This window comes from Bombyx mori, chromosome 10 (genome assembly GCF_030269925.1).
Source record: "Bombyx mori chromosome 10, ASM3026992v2".
Taxonomy (NCBI): domain Eukaryota; kingdom Metazoa; phylum Arthropoda; class Insecta; order Lepidoptera; family Bombycidae; genus Bombyx; species Bombyx mori.
Window position 1 is genome coordinate 5,283,144 of NC_085116.1, and position 17,706 is coordinate 5,300,849.

General features: G+C 36.4%; 3 protein-coding genes and 1 long non-coding RNA gene across 4 annotated transcripts in view; 1 reads left to right on the forward strand and 3 right to left on the reverse strand.

The window, feature by feature from the left end:
* The window catches only part of LOC101736582 (adenosine receptor A2b), a 58,489-nt gene extending 57,153 nt beyond the window's left edge, over positions 1–1,336 (reverse strand). Inside the window, exon 1 of the mRNA XM_004930357.4 lies at positions 483–1,336. Coding sequence (XP_004930414.1) covers positions 483–897 — 415 coding nt within the window. The 5' untranslated portion in view covers positions 898–1,336. The remainder of the gene's footprint in view (positions 1–482) is intronic.
* A 2,919-nt stretch (positions 1,337–4,255) lies between these two features.
* Positions 4,256–7,279, reverse strand: LOC101736726 (kelch domain-containing protein 10 homolog). The gene is made up of 3 exons (XM_004930358.5): positions 6,512–7,279; positions 5,789–6,000; positions 4,256–5,211 (listed from the first exon to the last, which is right to left on the reverse strand). Exons 1-3 carry the CDS (start codon positions 6,836–6,838, stop codon positions 4,551–4,553), a joined length of 1,200 nt encoding a protein of 399 aa, XP_004930415.2. The 5' UTR covers positions 6,839–7,279; the 3' UTR covers positions 4,256–4,550.
* On the forward strand, positions 7,003–10,033 carry LOC134199487 (uncharacterized). The gene is made up of 2 exons (XR_009973998.1): positions 7,003–7,035; positions 7,904–10,033. It is a non-coding gene; the product is annotated as an uncharacterized LOC134199487 (long non-coding RNA).
* On the reverse strand, positions 9,199–16,677 carry LOC101736945 (E3 ubiquitin-protein ligase RNF10). Its single transcript, XM_004930360.4, has 11 exons — positions 16,124–16,677; positions 15,592–15,769; positions 15,240–15,440; positions 15,048–15,138; positions 14,339–14,560; positions 13,132–13,290; positions 12,270–12,750; positions 11,382–11,518; positions 11,023–11,137; positions 10,297–10,535; positions 9,199–10,031 (listed from the first exon to the last, which is right to left on the reverse strand). The coding sequence occupies exons 1-11, from the start codon at positions 16,212–16,214 to the stop codon at positions 9,816–9,818; spliced, it is 2,130 nt and encodes a 709-aa protein (XP_004930417.1). The 5' UTR covers positions 16,215–16,677; the 3' UTR covers positions 9,199–9,815.
* Positions 16,678–17,706: the final 1,029 nt, after the last annotated feature.

Consider the following 17,706-nt stretch of genomic DNA (forward strand, 5'->3'; position numbering starts at 1 on the left):
AAAAGATCTCTGGAAACGCACTGTGGATGACCGCAGTGGATCCAGGTAGTATGGATGAACTCTACTCCGGTGGCGGGCGGTGCGATGGTAAAAACGAGATGCCGGTATCATCTCGAACAATTCCTCAGAGCACTCCCCTCATTTGATCAATAACAACTAGTCTGACAGGAGGTTAAGCCGTAAATGGTTTAATGGAGTTATTGTTTTGTTACTTTTATAACATTTTCACTGTAATATCACTGCAAAACATAAATATCTCAACTCAATCAATTCATTTATAAATTTTATTTTCATAACAATAACACCATTACATCTCTACGTCCGTACCCCATATAAGATATAGATACCATTGTATTTAAATGCTAATGTTCATCTACTTACATTCAAACAGAATAAAATGTGAACTCTGCCATTAAGTGATTTAAAAGGAAAATTATAATTAAAAAAAACCTATAAAAAAATGAGATTTTCATTAAACTCACCTATAGCAGTTCTTGTCCGGACATTTCTGGAATAACACATGGGGTGAAGAATAGCCCAGTATCGATCCACAGAGACGGCCACCAGACAGAAAATACTGATTGTGCACAACATCACTAGTAATGAAACTGTGAAGAGACACGCATGGAGATTCCTCGGCAATCCTACCGAAGCTAGAATAGCAAACGGTATCCCCAATAGGCCTACTAGAAAATCGGCTGCGGCTAGAGACACTATATAATAGTTAGTTCGACGTCGCAACCTCCGATCGCGACGAAACACAAATATCACCATAGCATTGCCGATGACTGCCACTAAAGCAACCAGAATTTCGAAAGTTGTGTAAGCCGCGTGCAGTTCTGGAGTCGGCGAACGGTGAGGTGCCGACGCGGGCGTAGTATTCATCTCTTCAACCATCTCTCATCACTAATTTAAAGTCAACAGATCGGCCCCAAAGATTATTCTGCAGCATGCAGCTCAAATAATAACAAGTATCTATTTGCATCATACTATAATGTTATCGACAAGACGGACGTCACCAGGTTTTTTTTTTTGTTTTAAATTCATGATTCCGCTTTTAAAATCGTATTGCGAGATTAGAATGCGAATTAAAACTTTCGATTTAAAATGATAATTTTCGGCTAAACGCATTCGGATCACGAGCAACGGTGTTCGATGCAAGCGTGTCCCGTCCGCGGAGCGCGCGTCCCATCACTGCGGCCGTGAATTGGCGCGAAACCGCGACAATACATAAGCGTCCCGACTCGACGCACGTCCTACGCCGACGCGCTTAGGACTTGTTGCGTGCTAACGACACTCTTTACTGTGCCATTATTTACCCTTGAAGAGGAGCAAGTACCCTTGAACGAAAAAAGTTTTAGTATTGGATCTGTTAAATACGTTTTAAAGTATTACCAACAAACATGTTATAGTAGTTGTACGCAAATTAATTTTGTAACGAATTTAACTGTTAACTGTCGTTAAATTGACCCCACCTATTTGCAATATGTTTTGTGATGACTCATCCACAGGTGGACATGTTCTTATGCCTACAAAAGCAACAAAAAAACGCTGGTACATAATAAGCAATATGTTCCGGATTAAAGGGTGGGAGTTGGGACAGTCATTATACTAAGACTGAGACATTGAGATTTGAGATTTAGACCTCATGTCTCATGATGGGTGGCGGCACTCATATTATGATGTGTATGGCCTAACCACTTAGCAGTATATTGACTGATCACGTTTACACACCCAGAGCCAGAAAAGAAAACGAAACACGCTCTATTTGCGTTATCTTGCTCTATCTATTAAATAGTTGCGTGCTCTATCTATTAAAATTTCAATAATTATTAGCGGTGGTAGAACTAGTGGAACGGAACACAAGGCGCGGACATGCGTAAAAAAAAAAGAAACACCCTGCCTATTTCTGCCGCGAAGTATGGAATATATTATTATTCCAATTTCAAAATGCCTTAACTCATTGTTTTTCTTCATTTAAAAGAACTGTGAATCATGCTAGGGGGCTAGAGCTCCCTATGTGACTTGTGTCCGATTTTTTGTTATGAAGATTATAAAACAACTTAGACGTAAAGCATGTACATAGTTCATACTTCCTATCTTTCAGAGGTATCAGCTTTGTCAGAAAATTTAAAATAACTATTATCCATATCCAGAAATAAAAAGACAGCCACCTCGTTTTTTTTTTATCTATCCTAGTAACCTCGCGGGGTTATAAGTTTCATCTAACATGTAGGCGAGCTCACGGAGCTCAGTCTGGCAAATTTCTGGCCTTAGCAAGGGCAGTGCTTCGCTGAATCTACCATTGGATCGGAATCGAGACCCACTGAGACGATCCGGCGAGAAACTCAGTGGGCGACAGTAACCCGTCCTATAAAAACGACTAAGAAAATCGGCAAGCCAAGAATCGCGACTGTTGCTCGTCCACCTTATTTTCCACGGTAACTATTATTTTATTCACGGTACATACTTATGCCCGAAGTATTGAGCGCCCCAAAACTTATGAAAGATAAGTATCAAACAAATAAATCCTTGTGTCCAAGTTCTCCTGTTCCTCGAGCTCTGGTCACTACTACAAATACCTACTACTTAGATCGGTCTGCCTCGCAATATAAAAGCGCCGCCGTGTCCACGTCGCACAAATCAGAACCTTCATGTCGCTACCAAATCTGGTGGCTACGATACTTGACAGCGACGGATCATGGCAGGATAATGCTACTAGGAATGCACTATCACGCAATAGCAGGCAATGGGGCGTAAAAGGGAACACTCCTCTCTGTATATCAATCTATCGCCATCGCGTCGGGGGACGGAATAGGAATCTCGGCACTCGGCAGAATTTTGACCCCCTAAGTGTTTCGGAGTTCGGTGCTCTCCGTGTGCTTGTCTGGGAACCGGAGAAGCACAAGCTTTTATGAAGTGCGTCTCGTACTATTATGGATAGGTAGCGTCATTCACGTCTAAACTCCGTCAATCATTATAGGTATGCCTAGGTCGTGCGATCGCTTGCCTTTTTTTGCCTATTTAATGGAATAAAACAATTAATTTAATCTAATATAGAACAACGTAGGTAGAATGTTCGCTCCAGAGCAGCATCGTAGATTTCGAATACCATGATATGTCTGGGCTGATTCATAATGCCATATGCTCTTGAAAAATTCTCTGCCACGTTGGATCCAAATGCATCACCACAATTTTCGACATTATGGGGTTGATTTTTCTGGAGAGGAGCCGTTAAATATAGGATAAGCCCTTGAAGTTTTCAGTACAGGTTACCAGTTTTTATTCGAATCAATCCTGGAAGATCAAAAAGCTGGTCTTACGTATAAAATTGCAAAGAAGCCACGAATTTCCGATGGCAAGTTGATTCGGTATTAATGAACCCTTGATTGATAGGTCTCTGCAAACAAACCATAGTTCCAAAATAAGTATCCATTAGACATTAAGTTAAAGGTTTCTTCTTCTTCCTATTCGTACTCTCTTGACAGAGTGGTCGTGGTCATGCATTAGTCGGATCCTGCGATACCGGTGCTCTCGCGATGAGACGCCATGTGGCACGATGTTTCGCAGAATGAGAGCAATCATTTATGTTGGAGTGAGTCACAGATTTTATGAGGTCGGTCCATCGTGTTGGAGATCGTCCGCAAGATCATTTGCCCTCGACTTTCCCTTGTACCACCAACCGCTCAATGTAGTCCTCATTACGAGTGTGTGCCCGAAGAACTTGAGAATTCGTATTTGGACTGTTGACGGTTAAAGTTATTGTTGTTTATTGTTAAAGGTTTACTGAAATGTAAAATCAGGCATCATACTGACGTTAATAAAAACGGTTAAAAGGCTTTGGCCTTTACTTAAAACTCCCTCAGAAAACTCCTTACCAAAAATAATAGGTTCCGTAATTGATTTATTTATTGCAAGTGACAGGCTTACAAAATAATAATCACAACCTGTACAACCCGGTTACATTATCTCTGGACCTGGCGATAGGGAAACTGGGAGGGGCTTCACATTCCAGCGAGGTCCAGAGATATTGTAACTGAGCTATACTTGTCACTTTAATTCGAAGCTCTCCTGAAACACTGAAACCCTTAAAATTAGCACAGACAAAACACTTTTCTCAGAGGCTGTATAATAATGACTGAGGATATAAAATGACTAAACGTGCGCCGGTAATTATTTTCAGTTTGATGGATAGGCATTGGTTAGATAATACATATTAAATATGTGTGCAAAGAACAGTCTGAAATAAATCACATTTGTTAAAATGCAAACAAATTTAATAAATATACATTTTATAATCCGTAATTCACATTAACACATCACAAAAACACAAAATTGCTTTTACAAATCTTCAAGTCAGTCCGTTCGTTCATTCAAGTCGTTCTACATAAAGATAATTTAAAGTTTGAAAAATAAACATTATTGTTAAATTTATGGTTGATTTACTACCATTTTTAGGTAATGCTGTTTCCTATATAGTAATGATAAAAATTATTGCTTTAGAAGAAAAGTAACTACTGCAGTCTGCCTCTTTCCTCCATTTTCGACAATTATTTCCAGTCTGGATGTAATCTATTTACAAAGTGTAATGGTACACCAGTGTTTAGTAATGTATTTCTGTCAACTTGGTCTAGATTAGGATGGAATGAAGTTAGTGCTTCCCAACAAATTTCACTGAGTTTTGGTATACATAACCATACTTTATACAAAATATTATTTCTACAGTTTGCATCTTCTTTAGGCTCAATCCCACCAAATATATACATGCAACCAGAGGACGTGACTGTTGATGAATGGAAGTACAAAGGATGAGGTAACTGAGTTTTTTTCATAAGGGTCCATTGCAGATCAGCAATGTCTAACCTCCAGATATCTTCAAAAACCGCTTGACCATCTGAACCACCTGCTACAAACACTTGAACACCATTTGGTGAATCTATTTGAACAGCACTATGACATTTTCTCGGTAAAGGTGCTATTGTATTTGTCATACTATCATCAGGTTTGGCCGATAATATTGTCCATGATTTTGTAGTGAGATTAAAAACTGGTATTTCCATTAATTCAAAAGCCAAATCTCCTGTTCCTCCTCCAATGACATAGAAATTATCACCAACTTGAGCTATTTCATGTCTATATCGTCCTAATGGTTCACCTTCTTGGCCAGTTCCTACAAATATTGGTTCCCAAACTAATGTCCTTAAATCTAATCTGGAAACAATATTATTTTATCAAATTTAAATACTGTTAAGAAAGACCCTGTCTACCTGGTTTTAAGTGATAGTGGGTAGACATTCACATTAGGATTAGATTATCCATCACCCACCTTGAGACATGAGGTTGAAGTCTCAATTATATTGTTTCAGTAGATATAAATTACAGGTCCATGTATTATTATTGTATGTAATAATGCAAGTGTACCCAAAAAAAACATGGTGGTGCTGCTAATTACTGGCAGATAAAACAAAAAAACCCAGTCATGCATGAATCTAGTCTCAAGAGAGTGTTGACTCACACATACAAAATGAAATATATATTTTCCAAACTCATCCAATATAAAAAAAAAGTGTTTGTTCATCATGTAACATTTTGTGAACAAATGCTAGGTACTTAAACACATAAATTCTTGGGAAACTAGATTCCTACACACTCTGTATTAGACAGCATAGACAGCACATAGTGTGGAATTGAATTAGCACACCTACTCTGGGATCAAACCACTGCTCATTTGTGTTACATCTAGGACTTGACCAGGCATCTAATCTAACAGGCTAAATAAGAAACATACCTGAAAATATCACAGTTATATGCAAAACCGTTGGTGCCTCCTATAGCATAAAATCCACCATCATGGCATAAAACAGATTGGCCATACTGTCCAGGCGGTCTGTTTCCTGTTACATCTAGAATTTGTAACTTAGCTTCTTTTGACCCAGTCCTCCATACAATGACATCATTACTACATCTGTTGCCAAATGGTGCACCTGTGCCACCAAAAATCTAAAAAGAGAAGAAGCCAATTAATATATGCCTTTAACAGTGCTTTAATATTATTATTAATAGGGGGTACAACTTTGCTCATGCTGTTTGTCTATACTCCGATAGTATTAGCTTCTCTAGATATAATTACCTTAACATTAAACTGTGCCCCAATACCTTTAGACTTAAAACCTTTACTTTTACAATCCTTAGGTTTGTTATAAAAGTTAATTAATTCTATCTAGTCTTGCATTTTAAGACAAATGGCTCTAATACAGCAAATAACATAGTTGTTTTCAACATAAATATATTTGAACATCTGCTGCAAGAGATCAGAAACACAGAAACAATAAAACTCTCCAAATTCTCCAGATGTTGAAACTATCAGTTGTCTACTTCTATTAGTAGTTGTGACCAATGGTGTTCATTTGAATCACAAGCATATAGTGTTTTACAATAATACTCTGATATTTAAAAAAAACAGTGGGAGCAAAGTTGCACACCTTATATTGATAATAAATTTTCTACTGACCATTAAATACCGCCCATTAATACACATAGCATTAGAAGCCAATTCGTCGGGCATGTTTACATATCCCTTGTGTAACTTCCACTTTCGAGTGGCAATAGAAAAACTCCAAAGCTCTTTAAACAAAGGTCTTGCTGATGTCCAAGTAGGATTCACAAGGTCTATGTTTGCTAAAGGTAAAAACGGATTATAGCCTCCGAAACAGTATAAATTCACATCGTCGCAGGCAATTCTGTGTCCACTTCTAGGCCTAGGAAAATCAAAACCTCGACACTTCACTTCGGTTACCTTAAAAGGTTCGAAAACATAATCTTTTCGCTGTGATGTCATACTTAGTATTTACTCTTCACAAGGAACTTTTCTCAACTAATTAACAAATTTTACTCAAGACTCCATTACAAATCTTATTTTCCACAATCATACGAAACATGTGGGATCTTCGATTAATAACATTATCATATGTCAAATTTGTACAGCTGTCTATTTGACAGAAATTATGGTCTCACAGCTTGTTACACAGCTTGTAGGTACGTGTAGTTATAATTTTAGGCCAAATTTGGTGATCTCGGAAACTCGACATACCCAGTATATTTACCACGTAAAAACTTGTGTTTTGGCATCCTAAAAATAAATAAGTTAGTAAAAATGATAATTATATGTTTAGCAATAAAATTTAACCATAATAATATTACGAGTTTTTGATCGAGACTACCAGTTGACCTCAGATAATTCTTTGACCGCACGCTCTACGCCCTCTATCTCGAAAACAGTATAAATTATAAAAAAATGTTAAATAGGAAACTTGTAGAGAATTCAATTCTCTACAATATTGATAGCAAAATACAAATAGCGTAAAACCCATAGAAAACGAGATATTTGCAAGAAATGTAAAAAAAACTTGTGACCTTTGACCCCTGAGTTTAAAATTTGCGACCATCCAATTGTATATTAATTTTGAGAATAGTTTTAGGATGCCAAAACACAAGTTTTTATGTGGTAATCTACTGGGTATGTCGATTTTCCAAGGTCAACCTCCTATAATGACTGGACTATATAAGCTTGTTAATTAAACTCGAAAAAGCCGCTATTACACCGGCGACTCCAGATCGCAGTAGCCACAATGGGACAGTGGTTCCGGAAGTGGCGCATTGACATCAACCCCACGAAAAGCACAGCGGTGCTCTTCAAAAGGGGTCGCCCTCCGAATACCACTTCGAGCAGCCCACTTCCTAACAGGCGCGTTAACACCTCCGCCATCAGCCCCATCACTCTCTTTAACCAATATTAAGACACCTCTATCCTATGATTTGCAAGCGAAGTAATTGGCCCTTCGTAATAAGGTGACATTTTACAAAGCTTGAAACCCCTTCAAATCATTCAATCCCGTGTTTGCAGGATAGCCGTCACAAAACGGTTTTTTTTACTACCTAAGCTGGTAGCCTTATGCGGTTAGAGGTTATGCTAACGTAGCCGAGCGAGGTGAGCTCACGGGGTTCTAACCAGAGGACGCAGCTAACACTAGCCCTAGCAACAGCAGTGCTTCGCAGAATCTACCACTGTATCGGTAAGCGACCCATTGGAAGATCCCGGCGAGAAACTCAGTGGGCTGCGTCTATGGGTTGATTTATTCGCCGAACCCTTCATCGCACGCGACGGGTTCGACGAGTACCATCCGGGCAGCGTATTTCCATTTCCGTGTTCATTAGAATCAGGACGACCAGCCAAGTCAGAAACTGTGAAAAGAAAACGTGTTCATAATATTGCATCTAATATTGATGATAATGAGCCTCCTGCCAAAAAACATTAATTTTATAAAATTACTTAATTATATTTGTATAAGTACCTACGTTGATTGCCTGCAATACAATACCATACTCATACATCTTTGAATATAGATATATTTTGGTCCTAATAAAAGGTTAAAGACTGTTTGAGTTTTCTTGTCCATTCATTAAACACAAAAGTGCCTTCGAACAAACACGGATTTGTGGCGCTTAATCAAGGCGCATACTCCTTGCAAACCCGTGCGCGATTGGAGGAAACGTGCCTTGAATTGAACACGATTTTGTAAAGGGAGTTAGCGCGACAAACCCGTGCGTGTTTCAAGGCAGTACCGCCTCCTAATGAACACGGAAATGGAAATACGCATCCGGGCAGCCTGACAAGCCGCTGTATCGCGAAGATCGGTGTCGTTGGTCGTTGATGATGGTCTTGACGACCCGTCAGTCGGGTGTCTTCAGAGCGGCGCCACAGGTCTGCTTGCAATGTTGACTATGAGAACGAACCTACTTTACCCAGGTTGTTATCCAGGGCGGAAATCGGATGTGGTGAGAGTGCAATGGGAGTCGTTTGGCAAGTAGGGTCAACATCTAGTAGACCGTCAACCTCCACATACACTGCGTGCCACCAAGGCACAGATACCTCGTAAGAGGTTCGGCCCCCTGCCCGAATATAGTTCACGCGCTACATCGGCAGTCAGACAATAGCGCGACGGCCACAATGGTTGGGGGTTCTCAACCAACAGCTCAAACATTACGAGCGCTTTGAGTTGCCTTATGTTTATTTGGGCACATTGCCACTAATGAATTTCCTGATCTAGATTCCCCACTTAACCTTAATATAGCAAAATCTATAGATAATTTAGCATCTTAAAATTTTGAACTATAGACAATTCAAGTAAAAGCCATACACTATTTGAACATAATTTTTATTTAAAAAATATTAGAAGAAAGAATAAGCCAGGTTATGCAACACATACTAAACATTATAATTTTTTTGGAACAAAGCATATATTATTTTTCCTGTTCATATATTAAATAATTTAAAGATACATGAAATAAAAACATGACATGTAGTATTTTTTTGTATTTTAATATTTTGAACTAAATTTCAAACACTACCAACCACCATTTTTTTTTGTGTAAATCCAATCAATGATTTTCAAATATTTAATAATGCAACATGTACTATACAATGCGAGTTTATTAATTTTAATTTGGAACAGATAATGCTAATGTTTAAAATATTGATTTTAAAATTATTTTACTCAACTGTAAAAAAAATTAGGGAGAGAGGTAATAAAATAAGTCCTTTTGCACTCCAACCTAGTATTTCACATGATACACCAGTATTGCAGTGTATGTATGTGTCCAATAAAAAGGATTTAATTATCATTATAAACTTATGATGGAATTTAATAATATTCGAATTGCCCTGAATGAATGAATAAACAATTACTATTAATATACATATTGTAGCAGTATTAGTAGAAATATAGCCAGGAATAGAGTGCAAAGATTGCACAAAACTAGGCAGCACGTTGCATGCCAGTGGCAAAAAGCACTTTTTGTTTGGACTTTTTGTTCTTCTTAGTTGAGGGCACCGGTGCAGCGTGTAAGGCTGCCTCGATTGCGTCGCTAAGGTTGAGCGCACGTGGGCCCGTGCCTTCCTCGTCAGGCGGCGGCGGTGGCGGTGGAGCTGAGACAGTTGGCCGAACGCGCCATGTGCCACTGCTACCAGCCATCTACAATAAATAATGTTTTAGTTGAGAAAAAACAGACAAAATAAACTTAGTGAACATATCATAGCAACTATTCATCTTATTGTAATTTCTTTGTTAATAAACCATTTTAATAAAATATAAGGTTTTTAAAAGTGAGAAAACGAAAACTGCTGAAAGCCAATAGCACATTTCCGAGAAGAAAAAACCGCCCATGCTCGTTACCAATAGCATTGAGCCATTACAGGGTTAAAATATTGAATGGCAATACATGAATGCATAATATTACCTTTGCAAAGGACAGGCCTGATGGAGGCGGCGAGCTCATGCTCGTAGAGGGGCTCGGTTCTTCGGCAAGCGGCGGGTCGACTCCAGCGCTGGAAAATGATGACGAAGCTGGCGGAAACAGTTCATCAGAGGAGAAGTCCGGCTTAGGAGGTCCTTCGATCTGGCGGCGGTATGCGCGCTCGCGGCGCCTTTCGTCCCGTTCGTGGCGGGCCCGGACTCGAGCTCGCCGATATAATTCCTCTGTAAGATTCAAAATTTTTCATAATCATTACTTATTTTACGACTTCTATAGGTGATAACTTTTCTAGCATGTGCAGACAAATTTACGGAATAATTTTTCGACAAATTTTGGTTTAGATTTTTCAACAAATATGTAAATGACGCCATTCACGTTGAAACATGGGATTGAAATAAATTTCATTACAGTAATGGCTTTGCTACTCCTTAAGCTTGATTTGTGGTAAGAATGAACAAAGGTGCACACAACCCTCATTGGATCTCACAGAAGTCTCTAGTTTCAGTAGGATATGATAAACAGAACACTAATAACTATATTATTATGCAATACAATATAGTATAAATAAAGTATATACTGTATGCTGTGAGAAAAATATGAAGCTTCAGTTGTAATTTAAACTGGTTCCATGGAATGGAAAGGGAATGAAGACTAAGCATATCCTAGCAAGCACTTGTTGTTTGCCATCAAGATATTATTTGCTATTCTCACCAGTGAAATTTTCAAGTGCATTTGCTGTCACATACGGAGGTTGTAGTTCTAACTCCACTATATCTACTGAGCAATAGAGAGGCAAATGCGCTGTATATGGCATGTGTTTTCTTGTCTGTAAAAAAATGTATACAAATTTATGCCATATATTTTTTTCACTTTTTACCGACTGAAAGGCAAATCAACCAACTACACAAAATTATTAATATTAATTGTTTTACAATGTATGATTAATTAATTACTTTGATTTAAGGAAAACTTCTTGCTCTTATTCAATTATATGGGGACGACGCAACTTGTCATGTCATATTACTTTAAATAAAAACACTATTAGCAAAAAAGATGCACTCATCACAAACCTGTTCCGTCAGGGGCAATGTCTCACGGTGTAGAACCCTTCCAGTGATGGTTGTAGGTGCAGCAGCAAGTGCGCCCCAAGACTCATTCAGAATACGCACGTTTAAGCTGTTCAAAAACACTTGCTGTCCGTCTTCAGCTAAAACCATTAATGTTAAAAGTATAAGTATGTCTCATTACTCTAGTCGCCTATTAATTTTCTTGTGATATCTGATGTAAGCAATTGTATTTTAAGCGATCTTTGAACTAGGTATTTAATAAAAAAATATATATATTTATTCAGTAAAATGCAATTTAATACAAATTTAAATAAAACCAAACAAAAAAAACTCTTAAGAAAATGTGGTGCACTAAAAAAATAGCAAAGCAAATGTATAGTGTTAGCATTTTAAGTGTCAACAAAATCATAGTTCAGACCTTTTTAATCACAAGCACTAAACATGTATTTCATAATTTCGAGCTATTTGCGAGGAATGAATGATACAAAATGGAAGAACATGAAATCCATTAGAAACTGAGGATAACAACATACACAAAAAAATGTGTTTGATTTACATTTTGGTTTAAAAGTATAAACTGTTGTGCAGTATCTAGACAAATACATTGAAATACATGGTTGTAATACATTAAACATAGTCGTTATGCTATACATGGTTGTAATACATTGAACACACAGTTGTCATGCTTATTAATGCCATGTGCATTAATAAGCATAATAACTGTGGTAGGTATGTTTTTTAAATTTGTTCAGTACCAGTGTCCTGACTATTTATGCTTTAATGAGCAATGCATTCCAGTCCAAAAGTTAGATTGACTATTATTCTTAGCAACTGAAATTTCTACTTAGTTTCTCAAGCTAAGCTGCAGTATTCAAATAGTGATCGACTAACCTTGATAGAAATAAAAATATTTTGCCTGATTTTGTTTGTCAATATCTGTTATGTATTTATTTGTGTCCGTATTATCAGTTTCTGATAGAAAAACATCATTTATTCCATCTTGAGTTGAAGCCTGTATAGTAGTACCCTCATTTAGAGAGAATTCAGGAGCATCAGGGTTCCATTTGGTTTCTTTGAAATCAATATTTGCTATTTCATTTTGAATATCTTCCATACAAGCAGCTCCATCGTCAGTAACATTAAACCAATCAAGTTTGTTTTCATTAACCTCCTGCTTTTCATACACAATAGGAGGAGGGACTTCATTATTTTCAACATCAATTTTCAGCATCTCATTTTTTTGTCCAATTTTATCTTCTTTCTGTTTAAGCATTTGCAAAGCCTGTTCTAGATAAACTATTTCTGTGGTATCTATTTCTTCCAATATTTGGGTTTCTATTTCATTTCTTTCCCTTTTTAAAATTTCATGAATCTGTAAAATTTTATGATAATATAATGAATTTTTTTTTATGTTCGTGATACAGATTTACGAAATTACAAATGGTAGGGGGCGATTTATACTACACACAAGTAGGTAGTCTATTTCTGTTAGCAAACATTGTGATATTCCAGATTAAAAAATCAGAAAGAGTCACTCAAAATAAAAAGTAACCTTGTTTGAATTTATGGTGGATGGCAAATTTTACAGTAAGCTCCGAGGACTTTGGTTACCACTTTACCCCAAGAGTGGTGTGAGCCGTGCGCATTTTAGGAACAAAAATAGATCAATCATGATAATTTTCACAATATTTTATAATAAAAAAAAAAGATTGTCAATGTATAATAAACTTGTGTTTTATACTATTATATATACCTGATGTTTGTTTGCAGAAAACATTTTACAAAATGGTGCACTATGGATATTCTCTATTGGCAAAATAGATGAGGGGATAGAATCAGTGACCTGACCCCGCAGTGGTGCAACTTCCACTATTGTAGAGCCACGCAGGCGACGAACAAGTCGCATTGTTACCTGGATATTTAAAAAATATAATTGTTGCTGTGTCTTTCTACTAATTAAAATGGAAATTTTACATACTTTTTTTAATAAAATAACGTAATTTATTCCTTTTTAGAACGACACAATTTATGAAATGAATTTATGAAATGTCATCTATAAGAAAAAATTAAGAATTATTTTAATAGAGAAGATGTACATATGATAACATTTTAGAATTTCGATGGAATCTACCACTTTTAGATAGAACTTACCTGCTCAGCTTAGTATATCATTTTTTTAGTAAGAGTAATGAATATTAGGTAATAGTAAATCTAGAGTACATTTATGATGTATACAATGATATTTACCTATTTTTTCTAAAAATACATTTGTTTTTGATTTGATGATTTGGCAACTAGTTTGGCTTCTTGCAAGGCCAAAACAGCATTAAACCAACAAACAACAACAAATCACTTACTGGCTGAGAATGAGAGAATGTTTTCTTTTTATATAATCCTGAGAACTTTTACCATGTTTAACATTTTGCTAATTTGTACAGATGACACAAAATTATCTTAATAATCAGTTTGTAATTTTACCTATCAAAATATTTCACCCGCAAGACAAGTAGAATGATATTGATAAATGACTTCATGTTACTTTATTGTATTGTTTTTTATGTAGATTTATGTTACTATAATTTCTTACGATAGGCTGAAATGATGATGATGAAATGATGAATTTCTTACAAATTTCTAAGACAATTTTTTCAAAACCATTGGTCAAGGAAGTATTTTTGTTATTGAATGATTAATCAATTGTTTTTTTAAATCCATCCATTTTACAAATGTGTTTTTAAAATCATTGTCAAAATGTTCAATTGATTTTTATGTTATATATATTTTATCACTAACAACATGGCAAAAGCTTTAAATACGGTTCCTTGATTAGGTGAGGTGTATCTCTAGAGACATTAGAATCACAAAAATTTGTATATTTATACAGTATTTGACAAACAATGCTTGTCACAATTTACTCATACTCATTATTTCTTCAGTTACCACGTTTATCAGAATCTTACCTCCTCAGCAGGAGCATCCCACTGCAGCATTTTAGTAGGTTTCATGTCTTTAACATTGAGGGGTGCAGTACACACTGGACAAGGTGGAGGTTGTTTTTCATGCGCTGCAGCATAGTGAAGAACACATGCCCAACAATACACATGGCTACAGAGACCTACACGGCCAGCTACTGGGGTCCCCAAACATATAGGGCATTCAGACTTTCCAGTGCTTCTTACAACCTGAAGAGAATAAACATAATTTTAATTTTATGGGTTGTACAATCTCTTTTTGTAATTTCAAGTCTATACTGAAATAAACCTCCTTAAATCCTATCCTAACAGCCTTCAGTCTAAAGTATAAAATATGTTTATTCTAATGTATGTTTTATACTGAAATTCATTTCATTCTAGTACTTCAATTTAGAAATACTAATATTTTTTCTGAATTCCGCTATTTATTTAGTGCCTTTAATTTTTACTTTTGAGATTAAAATACACAAATAGAAAAATACAAATTATATTTGAGCATATACAAACCAAGGATTTTTAAACCATTGCCGAAAACAAGGTAATTTACTGTTTCGGCTATGGCATCAATTTTCTTACACCCTGACTATGGATAATTGTTTTTTTAATAGTATTGCACAACAGTCAATGTATTCTCATGAGTTCTTTGTGTACTATGTAATCTAAATGGTGTTATTGGTATTCAAATTATTGAACTCACAATTTCTTCAATTTCATCCCATTTAATTGGCACATCAGGATCCAATGAGTTTATCTTGTAATCATAATCTTCCTTCACTACAAATTGACAACTAAAAAGAAAAGAGGATATTTAATCATTAAAATCTGTTAATTATATTTCCTTGATTTCTTATACTTTCCAAAACTAATTTGATATGACAGATTAACTTACTAAGCTCTTAGGTACAGATCATGATCTTGTCGAAAAGATAAACGGTGGAATTGTTGACGTTGCAACAGTGGTCCTCGCCGTTCACTGCGTTCTATGTTACCCCTAGTGGGGTACATAAAATTCAACAAATGATTGAAGTTCTGTTTCTTACTGCCAGGCACAAAAACTGAGCCTATTTCTGGTTCATCATCATCCCCTAGCCTACAAAATTTATAAGAAATCAAAAATTGGATTTAAGACATATATCTACTAAGTAAATGAACTAAGGCGAAGAAATCTATTTGTGATGAATTTATTACATATCATTAGATTAAATTATATCAAGAGACCAAATGAGTGTTTTTTTCCTTACCTGGAGTTCGGAGTTCCATCCATTTGTGAACTGGCTGATTCACGAGGACGTGATCTTCTGTCACCTGAACCCCTACCTCTTGGTACAGATACATTTTTCCGAAATGGTTCATTTTTAGGTGTGCCACCAGGACCTTCACGTTTCTTATTGTTGCGGGGCCAAGGCTTGTGAGTCAAATCTACAATCAAAATCTAGGCTCTTAACACAAATACCAGCTGTATGCAAATTTTTGTGACAAAATCAGCAAATTGAGATTAAGATCTTGATGGGCACGAAAAGCGGGCTCAGTGGCGTTGATCTAAAGCCTTAGTCTAGAAATGGACAAGTGTAGTGCAGTGTATGCCAATGGTTAGTAAGCCAATAGATGATTGACATCTCTCGGTCGGCAGCAACATCATTCAAAGATCTATATGTCAACAAATTAACAAATACCAACAACAAAATACTATTGCGTGCACATCACATTAAACAGGTTGTTGATGTTGTCAACCTAAAAACGGAAGTCACTGAAGAGTGACCTTCTCTAACTTACCGGAGTGCTTTTTACAGTCGACGGCTGATGCCCTCGACTGTGGTTGAGTTGATCGATTTAATTTTTTGTCCATCCTTGATTCTTCCAACATCAACAAAAACTAAGCGGGATACTCCGCGAGGAGGTAACGATATTACGTACAAGGCCGACATTTTAGAAAGCCATGTTTATGATTACAAAATAAAGAAAATACAACTCCCCGTACTATACAATTGTTTACCTAGCGGTAAATACACAATTAAAAACTTTCCAAATTAAAAAAGGGAGTAGTGCACTCCCTTTCGTCGTGGACGACGATAATTTAACTGAACACTTTGTTCGCCACAAATATGGCGACCTACCGGCGCTGGCTCACAGCTAGCCAACAAAATAGATGCGCACTTCCGGCGTTAATTTTTTTTTTATTAAATTGAATCAACATTCTATTATCAAAATAACCAAAAAGACCAACAAAGCACATCTTTAGCTATTTATTTATTTTTGATGATATAGAAATTGATGTTTTATAAGGTGAATTGAAAACAAGATAAAATGAGGAGTTTTTTTATTGCATTAACCGTTTCCTGATTTTCAGCATCGGCTCTGTAAATTTGCCCCCCCCCCCTTTTTTTTGATATTCGGATTTTTTAATTTTTAATTATTTGTTCGTTGTTTGTTCGTTAATGTTCAAATATAAAAATTGTTTGTTCGTCTTTTATTTATTTATAATTAATTAAACAAATTATCACCGTTAAGTGGGCCCCCTTTACTAGACATCTTTATTTTTATCGCTGAGATTCATTTTGATCAATTATCGTTTGTTCAACGACTATAGGTGATTGTTCGATCATAAAAACAATTAAATTCCCAATTATTAATTATTTTATATTTAGCAAACCATCGCCTCACGCCTACATTGCGCATGCGCCGGTTTTGTCAGTCAGCTGGCAATGGTCATATTTACTAGCGTTTTGTTTACAAGTGCGTTTATACTGTCTAATTATTGCATATGTAGATCAAAAAAATATTGAAAACTTCAACAAACTTCAACAATACTTCAACAAAAAAATGTCAGTGAATTGAATGAAACGGCCAATTAGTCGTTAAGGTACGATTAGCGCGGTTTTAATAAATTCAGTTTTTTTTTAATGATATTGAATATTAACAATCACATTGAAATTTCAGTGATTTCCAATTTATTTTTAAGAATATTAAATAATTAAAAATAAAAAAATCCGAAAATAAAAAAGGGGGGGCTAAATTTACAGAGCCTCACACAGTCGTCTCTCGTACCCGTGGAGTTAATAAGTACCTACAACGGCTACAACCTAAAATACTAACTCTATGCTCGTACCATTACACCGGTCACTCACATGCGCACGAATACGCAAACCCGCAAGTGTAGGACGACATTTGCGAATGATTATGCAAAGTTTTCGCTGCATTCGTGGTTTTCCAAGCTGTGTCGGTTTTTTAACAGACATCAAAGCGCGTGAACCTCGAACCTTCGCGTAGTCTCCCACACATTCGCTTGCCCAGTTGCGCCGACGATTACGAAGGTAACGGACGTATCGCCATTTTCATAGTTCGTGACGTCTACTGTG